Source organism: Stegodyphus dumicola, chromosome X2 (assembly GCF_044657685.1).
Source record: "Stegodyphus dumicola isolate Sdum_Otavi_A_Nest chromosome X2, ASM4465768v1".
NCBI classification, from domain to species: domain Eukaryota; kingdom Metazoa; phylum Arthropoda; class Arachnida; order Araneae; family Eresidae; genus Stegodyphus; species Stegodyphus dumicola.
In genome coordinates this window covers 181,201,756-181,219,264 of record NC_140781.1, presented here as the reverse complement: position 1 = coordinate 181,219,264, position 17,509 = coordinate 181,201,756, and the positions used below count along the sequence as shown (strand labels likewise).

Sequence of the window (17,509 nt, the reverse complement as noted above, 5' to 3'; positions counted from 1 at the left end):
GCCCAGGTGTCGACAACCCTACCGATCTCGTATCTCGGGGAACGAAGATTTCCAAGTTAATAAATGAGACCATTTGGACGGAAGGTCCCCAATGGCTTCAACTCCCTCACGAACTTTGGCCAAGATTAGATATTAAAGAAACAATAGATGAAAACAAATTAGAATACCGAAAGAGATCCGGTGATATACATCAACTTGAATGTACAATCGAAAAAAGTGCAGATGATCTTTTCGACATATCAAAATATAGCAAATTAGAGAAGGTGTTAAGAGTCACTGCTTGCACAACACGTTTCATTAAAAAATTAAGAAAAACTAGCGACATTCAAGGAACTCTCACAGCTGAAGAGTTACAAGAAGCAGAAAATTTCTGGATAAGATCAGAGCAAAAGAAGTTTTTTGCCGAAGAATATGAATCCCTCAAAGAAGGTAATTCGGTTGGAAAAAATTCTCCTTTGTATAATTTTCTTCCTTATATTGATGAAAAGGAAATCATGAGGTTGAGAGGAAGATTGGAATTTTCTGACTTCTCACTAGATAATAAACATCCAATAATCTTACCTAAAAATTCTAGACTAACGATTCTGATTGTATGCAAAGAACATGAGAAGAAAATGCATGGAGGAATTGCTGCAACTTTAGCTAAAGTCAGATCACGCTTCTGGATTCCTAAAGGACGACAGTTAGTCAAAAAAGCATTAAAAGGTTGTATAATTTGCCAAAAATATTTAGCTAAACCAGCAGACCAGATGACAGCACCCTTACCAAAGGATAGAATCCAAGAATCGCCTCCATTTGCAGTCTGTGGAATTGATTTCGCCGGACCAGTTTACGTAAAGAATTCTAAAGACACTCGAAAATCCTATATTGTTTTGTTCGTTTGTGCAGTAACCCGAGCTGTACACTTAGAACTTGTATCAGATATGTCAACAGAATCCTTTTTACTTGCATTTCGCAGATTTTTGAGCAGAAGAGGAAACTGCGTAATCATCTACTCTGACAACGCCAAGACCTTTAAGAGGACAAAGAAAGAACTTGAGAATTTTTCAAAAGTTTTAAAAGATGACAAATTCAAGAGTTTCATTGCCAAAGAAAGAATCCATTGGAAATTTATAATCGAACGAGCCCCATGGTGGGGAGGGTTTTATGAGAGACTTGTTAGATCTGTTAAAGAATGTTTAAGAAAAATCGTAGGAAAAGCATTGTTGACTTTCGAAGAAATGTCTACACTACTTGTCGAAGTGGAGTCAGTTCTTAATTCACGACCTCTAAGTTACGTTTACAACGACAATGACGAGCCACAACCGTTGACTCCAATGCACTTCTTAAACATTGGACAAACTGATTTGAAGTATCCTTTGACCTTTGCTAGAATCATCGTTAGCGAAACGACAAGAGAAACGCTGTTAAAAAGAAAGCGTTATCAAGAATTGCTGTTAAAACAGTTGTGGTGGAACAATATTTATTAGATCTTAGAACTGCCCATTTCTTGAAGAATCCGCAACTTCAACCAGAACTAAAAGTAGGAGATGTTGTTTTAGTCGAAGGAGATAATAAAAACAAACTCTTATGGAAACTTGGTAGAATCATAAAAATTATTCCTGGACATGATGGTAAAGTCCGATCATTCGAATTAAAAACTGGTAATGGGACTTTAAAACGTACTGTTCAACATCTATATCCTCTTGAACTTTAGATATTTTGAACTTTAACGATTTAGTTATGCTTTTTTCCTTTTTTGTCTATTAATGATTAAATTGAATATCCTTAGTTACGTTTGTTCAGTTAAGTGGAAAATATTTTAAAATTTAGTTCATTTATTAGTTATAACATTTATTATTTGATACCTGTATTGGAATTGAAGTGTTTGACTAATTAGTATATTTTAATATTTTTATAGAATAGTGATTTATGTACTTGATTGTATGTATAACTGAGTTAGATGAACTCTTGTCAAAGTTCAGGTGGGGAGTGTGTTAAGGAATATTCTTTGATATCGCCAAGAGATGGCGTTAGGAGTCCATCTATTGGCTTACTTGACCTTTCCCCTTCTGAACACGTGACTTGAAAAAATATTCTTCTTCTTGAAGGTAGAATTTCGATGCACTACGCAATAGAATTCGATTTAGATTTAAGCTGGAACTATTCAGTTCTTGCCTCTTGAGCATTAAATATTCGATTCAGGCATTTTAGCCTACATTGTATATATGTAAATATTAAGTTTAATTAAAATTTATGGAAAACCCTCCAGGCCATGCATCTCGTCCTTTGGATTATGAGTGATTCGACTTTGATCTAGAACGTTTCGTTACATGGCAACACCCTACCGCCCAAAATGTCTTTTGTCTTCGCTGGGCAAACCTTTAGAGAGGGTCACACTGGGAAGACTGACATTCTTCCTACACCGGAATCGCAGCATGGAACTATCCTCCCAGTTTGGATTTTGAGATCCCGTGTCTACGGAACACGCTATCTCGAATTTCCTGCAAATTGTCAAAAGTAAAAGAAGCAATGAAGCGGACTCACTAAATATTAGTATTGTCATAGAAGGGGCATTTGATTCTCTGTGGTGGCCGGATATTATCAAGGATCTGACCACCATGGGGTGTACCGTGAAAAGACCTAATAAAGAGTTACCTTAGTGATCGCTACATCCAGATCATTACAGACTCAGATGTTGTCGTGCAAGAGCTACGGAGAAGGTGCCCCAGGGATCTTGCCTGGGGTCAGTCCTGTGGTCAATAATAGCGGATTCCATCCGTCAAGGAATTTAACGGTCTTCCTAACTGTAGCATGTTAGCATATGAAGATGATTTTCTCATGGGGAATCCAAATTAGTCAATGGGAAATCCAAATTAGAAGCCACTCCACAGCTTTACTTGGATAAATTTAGCTCCTGGGCACGCTCCCACAAAATAACAATCTTAGCCACCAAGACACAAATCTATTATCATCGGAGCCAATAAACCCCTACGACGCCACTCATCAAGCTTCAAGGTACTCCAGTTAAAATCGTTCCGCAACTAAAATACCTTGGCCTTGTGATTGATCATAAACTATCATAGCTTCCGCCCATCAGATATTTTAAAAACGGAACTGGCTTGTTAAATAACCATATATAACTTCAGCACTCTCTTGGGGAGTACCCTCAAGATTTTCAAAGACTGGTATCTGACTATGACACAACGCGTCACATTATATGGAGCTAGAATGTGGGCACAGAATTTGAATGTGCATGAACGACGCCTACTACTATCTCTGCAGCGTGCCCATCTCCTACAAATTAGCAGGGGATATAGGACAACCTCCACGGCGGCGTTAAAAGTGTTAACAGACCTTCCGCCCCTGGTTCTAGTAGCCGAACGAGAGGCAGCTTTTTATGTATTCTTCGACTACGACAGAATCAGAAGTTATGGGATATCACTTACCTCCACTTAGATTATGAGAATAAAATTTTTGATTTTCCCAGCCAGCCAGCTTTTCACGATCTGAAATCTAATATCAGTATCAATTCGTCCCCAACATCAGCTGGCGATCTATATGGATGGATCTTGAACGGAGTCTGGAGCGGGTTATGGAATTAGTATTTTACACAAAGGTAAGCAGGTACAAACATGGAAAATGAGATAACTCATAATAATTCAGTGTTTAAGTGGAATTAACAGCAATTAAAAAAGCAGCCAACCTGTCATATACTAAGTTCATCTCCAGGGTCACGATATGTAGTGGTTCGCTCTCGAGTCTTAAAGCAATAGGAAGCATGCCTAGTCGCCATCCACTCGTCTTTGACATACAGAAGTCTCTGCTCAACGTTCTACAGGCTTTACGTCCAGTCCTGTGTTGGTTTCCTGCCCACACAGGCATTATAGGCAACGAACAAGCTAATACTGATGTAATTATAAGCTAATACTAATTTGCATTAGTATTACAATTGTAAGCTAATGCAAATTGCCTAAGAAGCAGCAACAGGTTCAAATCTTCCTGAGCACTACCTGCCACTGCCGAACTCATAACTTAAAAAGATAACTTTTGAACAACTGGTTAACAAATGTCAAGACAGATGGCATACCTCCACAATAGGTAGGGAGGACCTTTAAGTTTATTCTGCAAGTTACCACAACCATGCTGTCCTATTCGTCACCACTAACTACCTTCCTGTCGGGCCACGACCCCTTCTTAACTTATTTGCAAGGCTTGCGGATAATGATATGTGCGACTACACGGAACAAAGATCTCCTGATCATTTTGCCTTTACTTGCATAAACACTGTGAGGTACTACCTCAAAAAAAACTTGCGGAAAGGTACTGGAAGTAGTGGACACTCCACCTATTGAAATATCAAAGTGCAAATCGTAAACTTAATAAGATAATATACATTTGCAAAGAACGACATTCACATCATGACTAATAATCCCAACTTGTATTAATACGTATAATAATTTAAATATGTTTATAGGTAATGTAACAAACGTTGTTTTAAAAGTATGTCATAGATAACATAATACTAATGCAGAATGCAAAGTAAAAGTCTAATGTTAAGGTACTCCAAAGTTAAAGTGTAAAATAAGTTAATGTGTTTCATTAATTGTAATACTAATCCAAATTGAATGTTATACAGTATTTACCAGTGTATTTAACTGTCAATATAACACAACGCCAAGCAATGGTAATGGCAAATGTCAAAGAACTATAATGCAAATCGAATGTAGTGTAATATATATCAATGCATATAACTAATGTAATTAAGTGAACTATGCCTTCGTAAGCCAGCTAATGCAAACGTTAATATGAGTATCAGCAAATAACGATTCTTATTATTGTGTCTTTGTAAGCCATCTAATGCAAATGTTAATATTAGTATGAGCAAATAACGATTCATATTGACTCTAATAGTTATGAACAAACAAATATAATGGTAAATCGCCGAACATTTGTCAAAAAAGTACCATATTTTGTTATCTATTCATCAAATGCAGGAATGTAACACTGATGATGTTTGATAGTGGCGTGTAGTGAAGACAGCTACTTAACAACAGTGTTGTAGTAAGAATGACATATTAAAAGGGAAAAATTAAAATGAAAATGCTTGATACATCATAGCTAGATGTACATTAGTGAATAAAAATTATGAGTCAGAGACCTGTTTCTTTGAACGAGATTGCAAAAACTTGCAAGCTGAACCCAAATGCAAGCAATATAAGACAGCGTGAAGAAATGAAAAAGCAAAACTGATCGAAAAAGTAATCAAGAGATTTCCTAGAGTTCATTGTGTTAGGGCATGCGCATATATGCAAACAAGCTGCGAGAAGCATGACAGCGGTATATACTTAGCATTTCAGTGGAAGCTACTACACTGCACATATCAGTCTGAACGATGTCGAGTTGCTGTGCAGTGTGTTGCATAGACAGTCCAGTACAACATCTGGATGACCACTAAGTCGAATCGTTGGAATAGGTTAAGTTAATTATGATTAAGCTCAAGAGAACTGCCTGAGTAAGAGGAAGTATGTCTTCGAGGAGGACTTTCTAAGAGAATTTCACTTGTATTCACATTACGTATGGGGAAAACCAACCATGCTGCCAGCCCGTACGCCTGGGATTGAACCTAGGTCGAACTCCCAGCATTCAGCGGTCTAAATCACTCGGCCACTAGTGGGACTTGAATCACTCTGAAGTTGAAACAAAATGCATTGAGACGATTTCAAGATCGTATACAGTATCGCGTCACGAGGTTCGATGGCATTTCGAACGCCAGGAAAAGCTCTTCGAAAATGCCGCAATGGTTGCTCAGAGCAACCACGGTGACAAAAGAATCCGTATCTTATCCTACACATGGCCACACGAACTGTCAATTGGTTAAGACCGCTGTCAAGTGGTAGCTCGACTTGGGTTCGAATCCAGGCAAACGGACTAGTTGCGTGGTATGTTTTCGTGGTTTTCCAAATGTGTAAATGAATACGTGCCAGTTTCCCTTATGTGGTCCTTCACGAAGGCATCTCTTCCCTTGGGTAGATAGCCCTCAAATGCTTTGGGTCATATTCAAATAACCTAACTGTTCTACGGATGAGAAGAGATATATGACAGACAGCGGGTGAAATAGCAAGGCGCACGCAGTGCACTATTGGACATCCGAATATCGCATTTTACCATGGGTGGGACACACAGCATATATGTTTATTCGCTAGTACAGTGAGTGCCATCGCACCTGTTCATGAAAAATAGCGTTTCCTATGATCCTGTGGACAAAAAAAAAAGAAAAAAAAAAAAAAAACAGGCAGCTCAGCAGTGGGGTTGAGTTCATTTTACAGATGAGAATCGATTTAGTTGCACGAACGATTCTGAATGTCTGAACTCGTGGACAGAGCAAAGAACGCACAATCGTCCCTACAATATCGTTAAAAGGCATTGGTTCAGAAAAGGCAAAGTTTAGTTTGGGGAAGTATAAAGCCTCGTTTTCATTAGTGCGCTGCAAATACGTAGCGTCATTGGAAGAAACGTATACGCAGACAGACGACCGTTTTACTGTTTACTCGAGAACTACTGGCTGCAATTAGAGAAGAAAGGGAAAGAAAAAAAGAACGTGAAAGAGAAGAAAGAGAAAGAAGAGAAGAAAGCGAAAGGGAAGAAAGAGAAAAGGAACGCGAAAGAGTAGAAAGAGAAAGAAGAGAAGAACGCGAAAGGGAAGAAATAGAAAAAGAACGCGGAAGAGAAGAAAGAGAAAAAAGAGAAGAACACGAAAGGGATGAAAGAGAAAAGGAACGCAAAAGAGAAGAAAGAGAAAGAAGAGAAGAACGCGAAAGTTTTTTTTTTTTTTTTTTTTTTTTTTTTTTTTTTTTTTTGTGGGGCGGGGTATTTAATTATGGCAAAGCACACTAGGGCTATCTGCCTAAGGGGAGGGATGCCTTCGTGGAGGACTTTCTATGGGGAACTGGCTCAGAAGAACGCGAAAGAGAAGAAAGGGAAAGAAAAGAAGAGCGTGAAAGAGAAGAGCGAATTAGAGCCTTTGAGTTATAGAAACTTCAGTTGGAAGCAATGGCTGCAACAGCACAGCCGGTAGAAACTACGCAGTTACCTGAGCAGCCTTTAAAAATCAGAACTCACGATTCATGCCACGTTTCAATCCTAAAGAAGATGAAATAAATTTATTTCTTATAAGCGTATCTTCGAATGATGATTTGTTAGAGACATATACAATTAATGGTTTAGTTAATGGGTATGAAATGCCTATTCTTCGAGACACAGGAGCCTCTGTTGATGTTATTTTTCGAAAATACATAGATAACGCAAAAATGACTGGAGAGTATGTCTGGGTATAATATCTTTTAAATGACCATTTAGTTGTCTACCTTAGTAAGTTGAAATTAATTGCGAACTTGGTCATATAAAGACAAAGGCCGCTGTTGTTACAAATGATCCCGGCAGATATGCATTGGTTAACAAAACTGCCCATTTGTTCAAAGATAAATCATTCTTAAATTTAGAAAAAATAAATGCGCTTTTGACGCGATCTCAAGTAAAAAGATCTCATGAAGAAGATCGAAGCACAGAAATTGAAATGGAGAAACAAGAAGAACTGTCTGTTATTGAGACTGATGAAGCTATTTTACCGCAAGCTGATGAGGAAGACAAAGAAATTAAGAAAATAATTCAAAGGAATTAATTGATGTTCATTCAAAGGAATTAATTGATGTTCATTAATTAATGTTCATTCAAAGGAATTAATTGAATCTCAGCATCAAAGCAGAGATTTAGCCTTATTACTTACCAAAGCTAAAAGTGAAAATTTCGGAAATGATTTCAAAGTAAAGGAGAACGGGCTCTTGATGAAAAAGAAATTAGATAAAAATGAAAATGAAAGGGGATTAATTGTTATTCCTGAAAAATATAGGGATCAAATGCAGAACTATTCATCTTTGATGCAGATCCAAACAAATAATAGTGTTAAAACTCAGGGTAATTTGGTCAATCACCCTCCTAAGAGTCAAGCCTCTGCCAATGCTTCACAGAAATCAGACAAACAATCTAAGCCTTCATCTACTGATGAGAAAACTGAAGTTATTAATATGAAAGCTGACTCACCTTGTTCACCTGGTGATTCACCTTTTATGAATAGTGTGTATGATTATTCCTCTACAAGCTCATCAGTTCCTTCTTCCAAAAACGTAAAGATGTGTTTGACATTTTGTTAGCAGCAGATCAAAGAACTTCTTATAAAAGAACTCATGAAGGTGCTTCTAAAGCTGAGAAATTAAAAATACGTTCAGAATCTAAGCTCGCGTCAGAAAACTTAGCAAAGAGGCATAAACATGATAAAGGATACTCAAAGTTGGCCACATTCAGTGAGACAACAAGTAGCACATAAGAACATCTCGCAGAGACCAAAAACTATCTGACAAGAAAGAACTGACAAAATTAAACGATTCTCTATAGATAAAAAAAAAAATATTTTGTTCCTTCCTCTCTTTCTCAGTCTATGTTATTTCTTGTATTTCAATTCTATATTGTGCTGATATTGTTGTTTTGAAGAAAATAAATAAATAAACCGTAAACATTAATTTATAAAAATATAAATTAAAGTTTATCTGGAGGGGGAAGAGGTTGTAATATCTTGTTATTTAATAAATAACTATATTTATTGTTGAAGAGGCAACGCCATATTTGCATTATGTAACCGTTGCTCAGCAACGTGAGAAATTGTTTTAAAAATTAGAATTCTGAAGTTTTTACCAGCTAGTAGTAGTATGAAAGTTTTGCCACTAAAGAATTTCTTTAAATTATCTATCTCCGTGAATTAGAAATAAAATTTATGTTCTAATAAGAAGTTTGCCTGTTTTGTCAATTACTGCAAAATACATTACGGATTCGCGCTTACGGAAGTTCGGTGGTTAGTTGCATTTATTACCACCAGATGTCTCTGTATTTAACTTACGGGATTCGGACTCTTAAGATACTTAAATTCGATTATATAGCAAATTTTCATATCTGCTTATGAACTGTAAAAGCACGTTAGCAATTTTTGGATAAATATTCTAGAAGCCTTAAATATTAATGAAATAATATATATTTAAAACTAAAATGTACTGGTAATGCAAAACAAACAAAAAACTTACACACATTTAAAAATAGCTGGTATTTTAAAAATACAGAGCAAATGTAACGAAAGGTTCACAATATTTACACAACATTTGCTATGCTTGCATACGACTGACTGCCATGTGAGATTGTATATTTTTAAAATATGCCCAAATTTTGAGATAAAACAAATAATATATAAAATTTTAGCATCAATTTCTTCAGTGTCATAGCTGGATAATTTATTAGAAATATAATTTTTTTTAAAATGCACTATGCGCCGTTGTATTTTATGCATAATCCATAGAATATTACTCTTAATTTATAAATTTTAAATTCATATCTCTTTTTATAGAAGTTATAAAGATAAGCATTTTTCTTTATAAGAAAATAGAAATATTTAACTAAATAACTCTTGCGCTTCAGCTAGAGAGAACGAAACTTGCAACTACACATGCCGGGAATTATTCTTTCACAAATATTAGAACCCACGTAAAATCCTTCCATAAATGGGTTATTTTGCCTACAGTTGGCAAATAATATGAAATTGGTTGTAATGCAAAACAGTTGTATAATTAATACGTTAACAAAACTTCGCTTGAATTAGTACATATATTTGGCATTATTTATGAAATTCTTAACACTAAACTGAAGCGTTTCTCAGAAATTAAATTGAAAAGATTACTTCAATCGCTTGCTCTTTTTATATATGACTTTGACATTATTATTCTATTGGGGCATAGTCACAACTTCAGGCATAGTCTTCTGAACACATTGCTGCATTTCACGTTCTAAAGCTACTTTAATTACTTCTAGAAGCCAAAGATATGACCGTACCATTTGAAACACAACATTTTTATGACAGGACAACTGGAAAACTAATCTTCCTTGAATTACTCCATAATTACCAATAATAGATGATGAGACCTTCCCTTTGATACTAAATTCATAACAACAGAATTACTAAATTATAAAAGCATTAATTTTGTTTTTAAGTATTTAAGATGAAAAATTTATAAAGTTTGGTAATATTTTTAGGCATCATGAACTGAAACCAAAGTCTAGATAGACTGACAGGCGAATTATCACTAAGTCTAAAAGTTAACGACAGAGTCTTAAGAAAGTTGAAACGACGTTTTTATTTTGAACATAAATGCACGACTCGTGCTTACAATTTAACCAAACACTTGTACAGAGGTAAATTAAAGTAACAGACAAATATAAAATTTTAATTTAAGTAAACTAATAGCCAAAGGCTGCATAAATCAATTTAACGCGAAGTTGGTTTACAAAGCTAATAGGCGTAGATATTTAAATATCGGCAATTATAATGCAAGGCCGAAGACTATAAATCGTATCTGAGAAAAAGAGTAACGTGCCACAGAAGAGACAGAACACTCTCTGTCTTGCAATATAGAAACCTCAGCTTAATACACGCGAGCTAATTTGCATTCTGGAGAGAAACCGGAAGGGAGAAGTGACAGTAAAGATCCAAAACATAAAATAACTGGTTAGATTGACATAATAAAATGTTACAAGTTCTTGAACTAGTATTGAATGGTGGGAAACATCCCCTTATTTTTTTAAGACAACTGAAAGACGAATAGCCAGAAGATCATAATTTTGATAAGAATGGTAAAAAAATACCTGTGTATGCTGATGTATGAAACATATTGAAGACATTGACTTCATTTCAAATTAAATTCTAAATTGAAGAGAGAAGAACATCATTTTATACATTTCCTGCAACCATGCTGTAATTTGCTTCGATCAGGAATCGACATCAGAACCGTCTCAACAGAATCGTGACCCCTTAAGCTTTGTAGTGCTCTGGGACTCGAAGGTATGTTGAGTCTGGCAGGACTATCTATAAATTTGGTAAAATAAGGGCTCTTATTCCCACAGGATACTAGGACAATGTTCCTACACTAAGAAATCCCAGTTGTTTTGGTAGACCCGAATACATTCTTAAAGATCCCAGGGGCTTTTATAATGTTGGTCGTATTATCAAACAATGCACTGCGTAAGGGTATGGAATTTTAAAAACAATGAGCACAAGCAACTCCGAGATTTAAACTTAAAATAAAATAATTCATTAATCAATAAAATAAAACTTAATAAAGTTAACTTACAAATTGAAACTAGAAGCGCCCCTCTTATTGACACAGCAGTGCAAACATAACGTACTGTATCAGCGTCATTTATAGTAGCTTCTGTGAATCCTTTCGCTTGCAAGCTTTCTAAAATATTTTCCAAGTTCGTTTCCCTATAAAAACGTCGACTGTTTTAGCAGTTTAAGTACTTTCACTTACAAAATTGCAAGTCTGAAAAGTTTTAAAGAGGAACAGTTGCAGCGTTAACACCACTGAAACATGCATGAAAAGTAAAAATAGAAGCAAAATATGTATTTACTCGATAGCTTTCGACACGTCCGCAGCGGTAAATACCCAACCGTCTGGCACTGTTTCCATTTTCTTAAATAAAGCTTTCCCTTTTATTAGATTAAGGAGAATATGCCTTACTATTTCTCCGACATACTTTCCAGCAAACAGTTTTTCAAACCTGTAAAAAAATAAATCAATAGATCATTGAGTTATTTTTATAATGTAAACGTAATTCATAAAATTTTTGAAAGATTTAAAATATTAGCAGATAAGAACAGATTAAAAATATACTACACTGAAACATAAAATAATGGAAGATATTTACTTACGTAAAACTGTGAACTAGAAGAGATTCTTCATCTACAAGTTTATCAATATCGGTTTTCATGAAATCTAAGACGCCGTTATCTCCGAAAGCACCCCATTCAATGTCGATGATGACCTAAAATATCTTTATTTTACTACGAACAAAAACATGCTTTATGCAAACAAGCATATTCTATTTTAAAATCAAACTTTAGCATAGGGATGTAAATACTTGGTACCTAAATTCTCACTCATTATTGAGAGACAACCTAAATCAGACAGGCCATCTTTTGTCCATTCGGTTTAAATGCCCAGAAACTTCACAGATCGAGGGGTTCTTATAAGAACCGAACGTATGAAAATAAATTCTTTGATCCTGCAGGATGTAAAAACCTGTTTTGTTTGAAATGTCGTCAAAATTACACAACATATTTACCTACACAAAAATATTATTAAGATGTTTTTATACAGTAATTTAAGCAAATCATTGCTAAAGTTTCCAATAAATATTTAATTTTAATGATTGTTTCCTAAATTAAAGAAATTATTTTCAAATTGCTGATAAGATATGCAATTTCCTTTTCCACATCATCAGTGGTATTTAATTTTATGGATGAATTCCTAATTAGAATTGTGGTGTGACTCGCTAACCTGAAGCTATTACTTCAAAAATGCAAAGCTAAGCAGGATGATTGCGATGAAAATTTTAGGAATGTAAGTTGTAGCAATATGGAGTCCATGAATAAGGAATTCGATTTGAGAAACTTATCTAATCATATGCTGATTTGAAATGCGGTGGAACGAATGATGAATAAATGCCCATTGTTACACAGATTTCCCCCAGACTAAATATTGTCTCTAATTTTGACAAAACTTGTTCAACAGCTTTTTTAAAGCAAAATTTTAATCCAATGTTTCATCAGTGGTATAATTTAGCATCTTTGATGAATGAATTTATGAAATATACATTTCTTTCTTTACATTGCGTAATTCAAAAGAGAAATGTAATAGATAATAAGGAATATTACAATAATATACCTCTTCAATGCCGGGATGTTGACCTTCCCATTTTTTTATTCGGTCCACTTTTTCAAAATACGATGCATTGCAGCCTGTACCTATGAAATAAATTCTAATTAGTTTAAACAGATAAAAGTCTCCAAAAACAACTGTCCTATAAGGTATATAAACCTTCTCACAAACTCAATTATAGACTTAAAAGTACATATTTTTAGTTTTCGTGTTTGATGTTACGCAATGTAAAAATAATTACAGATGTTTATATTTGATGGAAATTATTACGTATAATCTAATTGCCACAAATACTGCAAGAATTACGAATCACACAAGCTGGATTTTACTCGACTTATAAATTAAAAGTTCGTGATTTTCAGATTTTTTAAAATTAAATACGCTGATTATAAAATATTTGACGATCCATTTACCCAACTGCGTATGTTCTACGTCAATAAACTGCGAAGTAGATATATAACGAATAGCTGAAGCCCCATTTAAATAAACTGCGAAGTATATATCTACGGTAAGTCAAAAACGTGGCTACATATTTGACTGCATTGCACGATGAGAGTATTATGGCTACAAAGAAAAAAGTTAAACAGTTGGCCATGTGAGACACCTGCCTCAGATGAATGGCAAGAAGAAGTACCAAATTGGCTGCGAAGTTTTAGAAATATATTAAAAAAATAAATTACGATTGTAAATTTTCAGTTTTGAAACGTTCGAATGTTTCTCAGAACTTTGTTAAAATGTCGAGGAACCTAAAGATTTAAGTAGCGAATTATTGCTATGTTCAAGTATTTACGACAAATTCTCAAGAAGGGTTAAACTACCCTTTTATTCACTCAAAGAAATAATAACAGATGGCCCCTTCTTGGGTTTACAAGAAAGCCTCCACTCGGGCTTTTAAATCAGTATAAGAAAATAAGAACCTATTCTAATGCTGAACTAAATAGACTTAGCTGAAGCTAGACACAAATACCTAACGTAGTTGTACCTTCATTTGACCTAGCCGGCGATTATCAACAGGCATGTACAATACGGCCGAGTGTAGTAGATTCAAGAACGAAATAGCCAGAAGGCAAACACGCACAACTAAGGACTTCCAAGCACTCTATTTCGAAGTAAGTTGAACTTCCCTTAAATACTTCTTATAACTCATTTGCATAAAACGCGATACTAAAAACTCATTCTGGTAGATAACAGTAGATGGAAAACAAGAATAGACAGTAAAGCATGTTTAAACTTAAAATAACTATTAGAAACTTCCACAACGTAACCTCCACAACGGATCGAGAGGTATGATTTCAAAATGTCATATTTAAAACGATAAAAGAGAACTTCTTGAGAACTTGCCCATTCGCATATTTTTTCTTAATGAATTAACCAAACCAAATCAAAAGCTTAATTAATTTTTAAAGATTTAATATTTAAAGTGACTCAGAAAAACCTTTATCACATATTTTGTACAATTTAAATTCCCTGTTATTCCTTTATACTCATAAAAATGCATCCTAATTATATAATGGATCAATGGGTTGAAACTCTCTTAGCCTCTTTAAGAGCTTAAAGAGAGCCTCTTTAAGCAAATCAGTTAAAAATTTTTAGGCATGTCGTTGCAGACTTTTATATTGCAAGAAACATATAGAGTGATTATAATTCAGTGGTTCTCAATATCTTTTGCCCCATGAACCCTTTTACAATACCTAGAAGTTCACCCCTTTTTAAAACTTGAAAAATATATATAGCATTTATTCAAATTTTGATTATTTTATAAATTAAACAACAAAAAATATAGAAAATGTTGGTAAATACAAAACTAGAATAAAAGTAGTTCTTTATATTCATAAACTAAAACTAAATTAAGAGCTAAATAAAAGGCTGACCGCATCCTCCCCCCCCCCCGAAACTACGAAATCCCCCCCCGGTTGAGAAACTGTTATAATTAATTAAAGTTCCACTTTCAGTAGGATGTAAAAAAAATGAACTATTGGCCAGAATGACCTGAAGCAATGAGAATTTGTCTAGCGAAAAATAGGTCGAAATTTTATTTTAAAAAAATCGATTTTTAATTGTCTCTAGACCAAAAACCGTATAAGAGAAAATTATTAATACAGTTATAATTGTCCTTAGACTAGCTTAAGATGTTCAGTGTGCTGTCCACTGTTTTCTGCCCCTAGCTGTAATCCTGAAACAACATGTTTCACTGTAGATTGGAGAGTATGCGTGTTGATGTTGTGAATGTGGTATGTAATGCGTATCTTCAGTTCAGCTAAACTCGCAATCGCGCCACTGTAAACAACACTTTTCAGGTAATCCCAAAGTCAGAAAACAAAAGGATTAAGGTAAGGTGATCGTGGCGGCCAGGCTGTTGGAAAATGATACTGTCATTTCTGAAATGGATATTCAGCAGCTGCACGTCACTGCGTCACTACAATGCGCAAAGGTGCGCCATCTTGCATAAAAATTGTGCAACTCCCACATGCACGCTGTTGAAGTGCTGAAAGATCTAGTTGCGTAAAATAGATTCATGTCGTTTGCCATTTATGGTACAGGTAACAGGATCCGCACGGCATATCTCCTCGAAAACAAGTGGGCCAGTTACAAACGCTGTCATAAAACCGCACTACACAGTGGCCTTTTCTGTACGAAAAAGCAATTAGTGCAGTGGAAATGGCTTATCCGTTGCCCATATTATGCAATTTTGAATATTGAGAGAACCTAGGAGATGGAAATGGGCTTCGTCTGTCCACAAAATGTTACACGGCCATGAACTGCCCAGTTGTGCGATGATATTGTACAAGAACGTGAAATGATTTCTAGTCAATCAGAGACGGTTTTCGATTATATTTTCCTAAAATAGGAATATGTTTTAAAACAAGAATAGATTAGGACTATAAAATTGTTCTTTCAAGAGTAGCAAAAAAGCAAACTTATCATTCTAAAATTCCATCAGAATCACCCGAATCTTATTTTACGATAACAATTTTTAATTATATTTTGATTGATGTAATTTTGCATCTTAAAGGAAGATTCACAAAGCAGTTAAAAATTCATTAAATATTTTAATCATACCGCAGACTGAACTCATATCTGCAGATGAAATAAAAAATAGAAATGCTGAATGAAACATATTCTTCAGATTTGCTAGATTTTAGTATTAGTACTTAAAATGTGAGCCATGGAAAAAGAAATTACAAGCACAACCGACTAGATTCACTGCTATAGAAGCTTTACAAGAGTACAACGTAGATATTTTCCCAAATATACATAAACTTCAAAACAGTTTAGTCACCTTGTACGTTAAGATAAGTACAGCTGAAAGATCGTTTTCTATTATGAAATATTTACAAAACTACTAGAGAAATAATGATTTGAACTGCGTTTAAATGGATTCTATTTGTTATATATATATATATATATATATATATATATATATATATATATATAATGTATTTCTAAGTTGAACTCTCTAAATATACATAATTGCATACTTAAACATTACAGCATACACAGCCATCAAAATTTTAATTGAGACAATGGAAAGTAAGGGGTGAAATTTTCATGATTTCAAATTTAATTATAACTTTATACGTCCTTCTGTCAGAAACACAATTAACTGGTCATTTCACACATATATAGCGTTCACACGATAAACAAAAACTGGCCAATTCAGAGTAATCCCTTTTATGAAATCTTGATAGAAAAATTAAATTAACTTGAAATCTGCAAACACATTATTTTATTAAAATTATTAACCATGCAGAAATAAATATAAGATAATAAGTTAACTTTTCTTTCATGTGAAACTATATATTTGTATAAAATTTTATAAGGTATTCGAGAAACATTATTACTTGAATGGTCCAATGATCCAGGAAAACAAATTGTACATTGTAGGGTTTGGCTTGCTCTGGAAGCATAAACTAGTTCCAAACTCCTAAGAGACGTAAAGAAAATTATCGCTGTGTTTGAAATTAACTATATGGTCTTGGAGAGGTTTAAAATTAACCTTTTTATTTAAACATAAGCTTTGAACAAAAATGTACTTCTACTGCTAACAGAATCATCCACCACTTGTAACAATGCAACTAAAGTAACAGTGAATTCAAATTTAAAACGCACAGGCAAAAAAACTACACAATTAAATTTAAATCTATGTTGGCTCAAAAAATAATTAATTGGGGTTAATATGTCGGCAGCAACAGCAAAGCTGAATAATTATAAACTTAGAAGTGCTGGCAAGAACTACGTAACGTGGCTTCAAGAGGCAAAAACACGCTCTGTTTTACAATCCCTAAAACCTCAGCTTAAGTAATCTCTAATTCAGTTTATGTTTTGGTAAGGAAACAAAAGTTTAAGTTACACTGAAGGCTGAAATTATAAATAGCTGACTAATTTAAACAATAATTCTTTCAACGTAAATATAAATATCATATGAAAGAAAAATATTATTAAATGATTCAAACTGATCGCTATCAAAAATCTATTTCAGCACATTGCCATCAACATGCATTTATAATGTAAACTTCTTCATACTGAAAACAAGATGGGTTGGAAAATAGCACAGCAAAAGGGTCTTGAACTAACGAAAAAAGAAAAATCTCATCAATATCAAATTAGTCTTTGTGACTTCCTCCTTTCATTTGTTTTCGTGACGTCAACATCATGTGACAGCTCATGTGTCAGCCATCATTAGAGCAATATGACCGTTAATGAGGTAGAAAAGC

At 34.4% G+C, this 17,509-nt stretch overlaps 1 protein-coding gene across 2 annotated transcripts in view; it reads right to left on the bottom strand.

Moving 5' to 3' along the window:
* Positions 1 to 17,509, bottom strand: part of LOC118187063 (hexokinase-2-like) — a 111,341-nt gene that overhangs the window by 23,750 nt on the left and 70,082 nt on the right. For both annotated transcript variants that reach the window (XM_085808784.1, XM_085808783.1), the window contains exons 7-10: positions 12,801 to 12,880; positions 11,786 to 11,898; positions 11,485 to 11,634; positions 11,205 to 11,338 (exon numbers count right to left, since the gene is read on the bottom strand). In XM_085808784.1, coding sequence (XP_085664910.1) covers positions 11,205 to 11,338; positions 11,485 to 11,634; positions 11,786 to 11,898; positions 12,801 to 12,880 — 477 coding nt within the window. The remainder of the gene's footprint in view (positions 1 to 11,204; positions 11,339 to 11,484; positions 11,635 to 11,785; positions 11,899 to 12,800; positions 12,881 to 17,509) is intronic.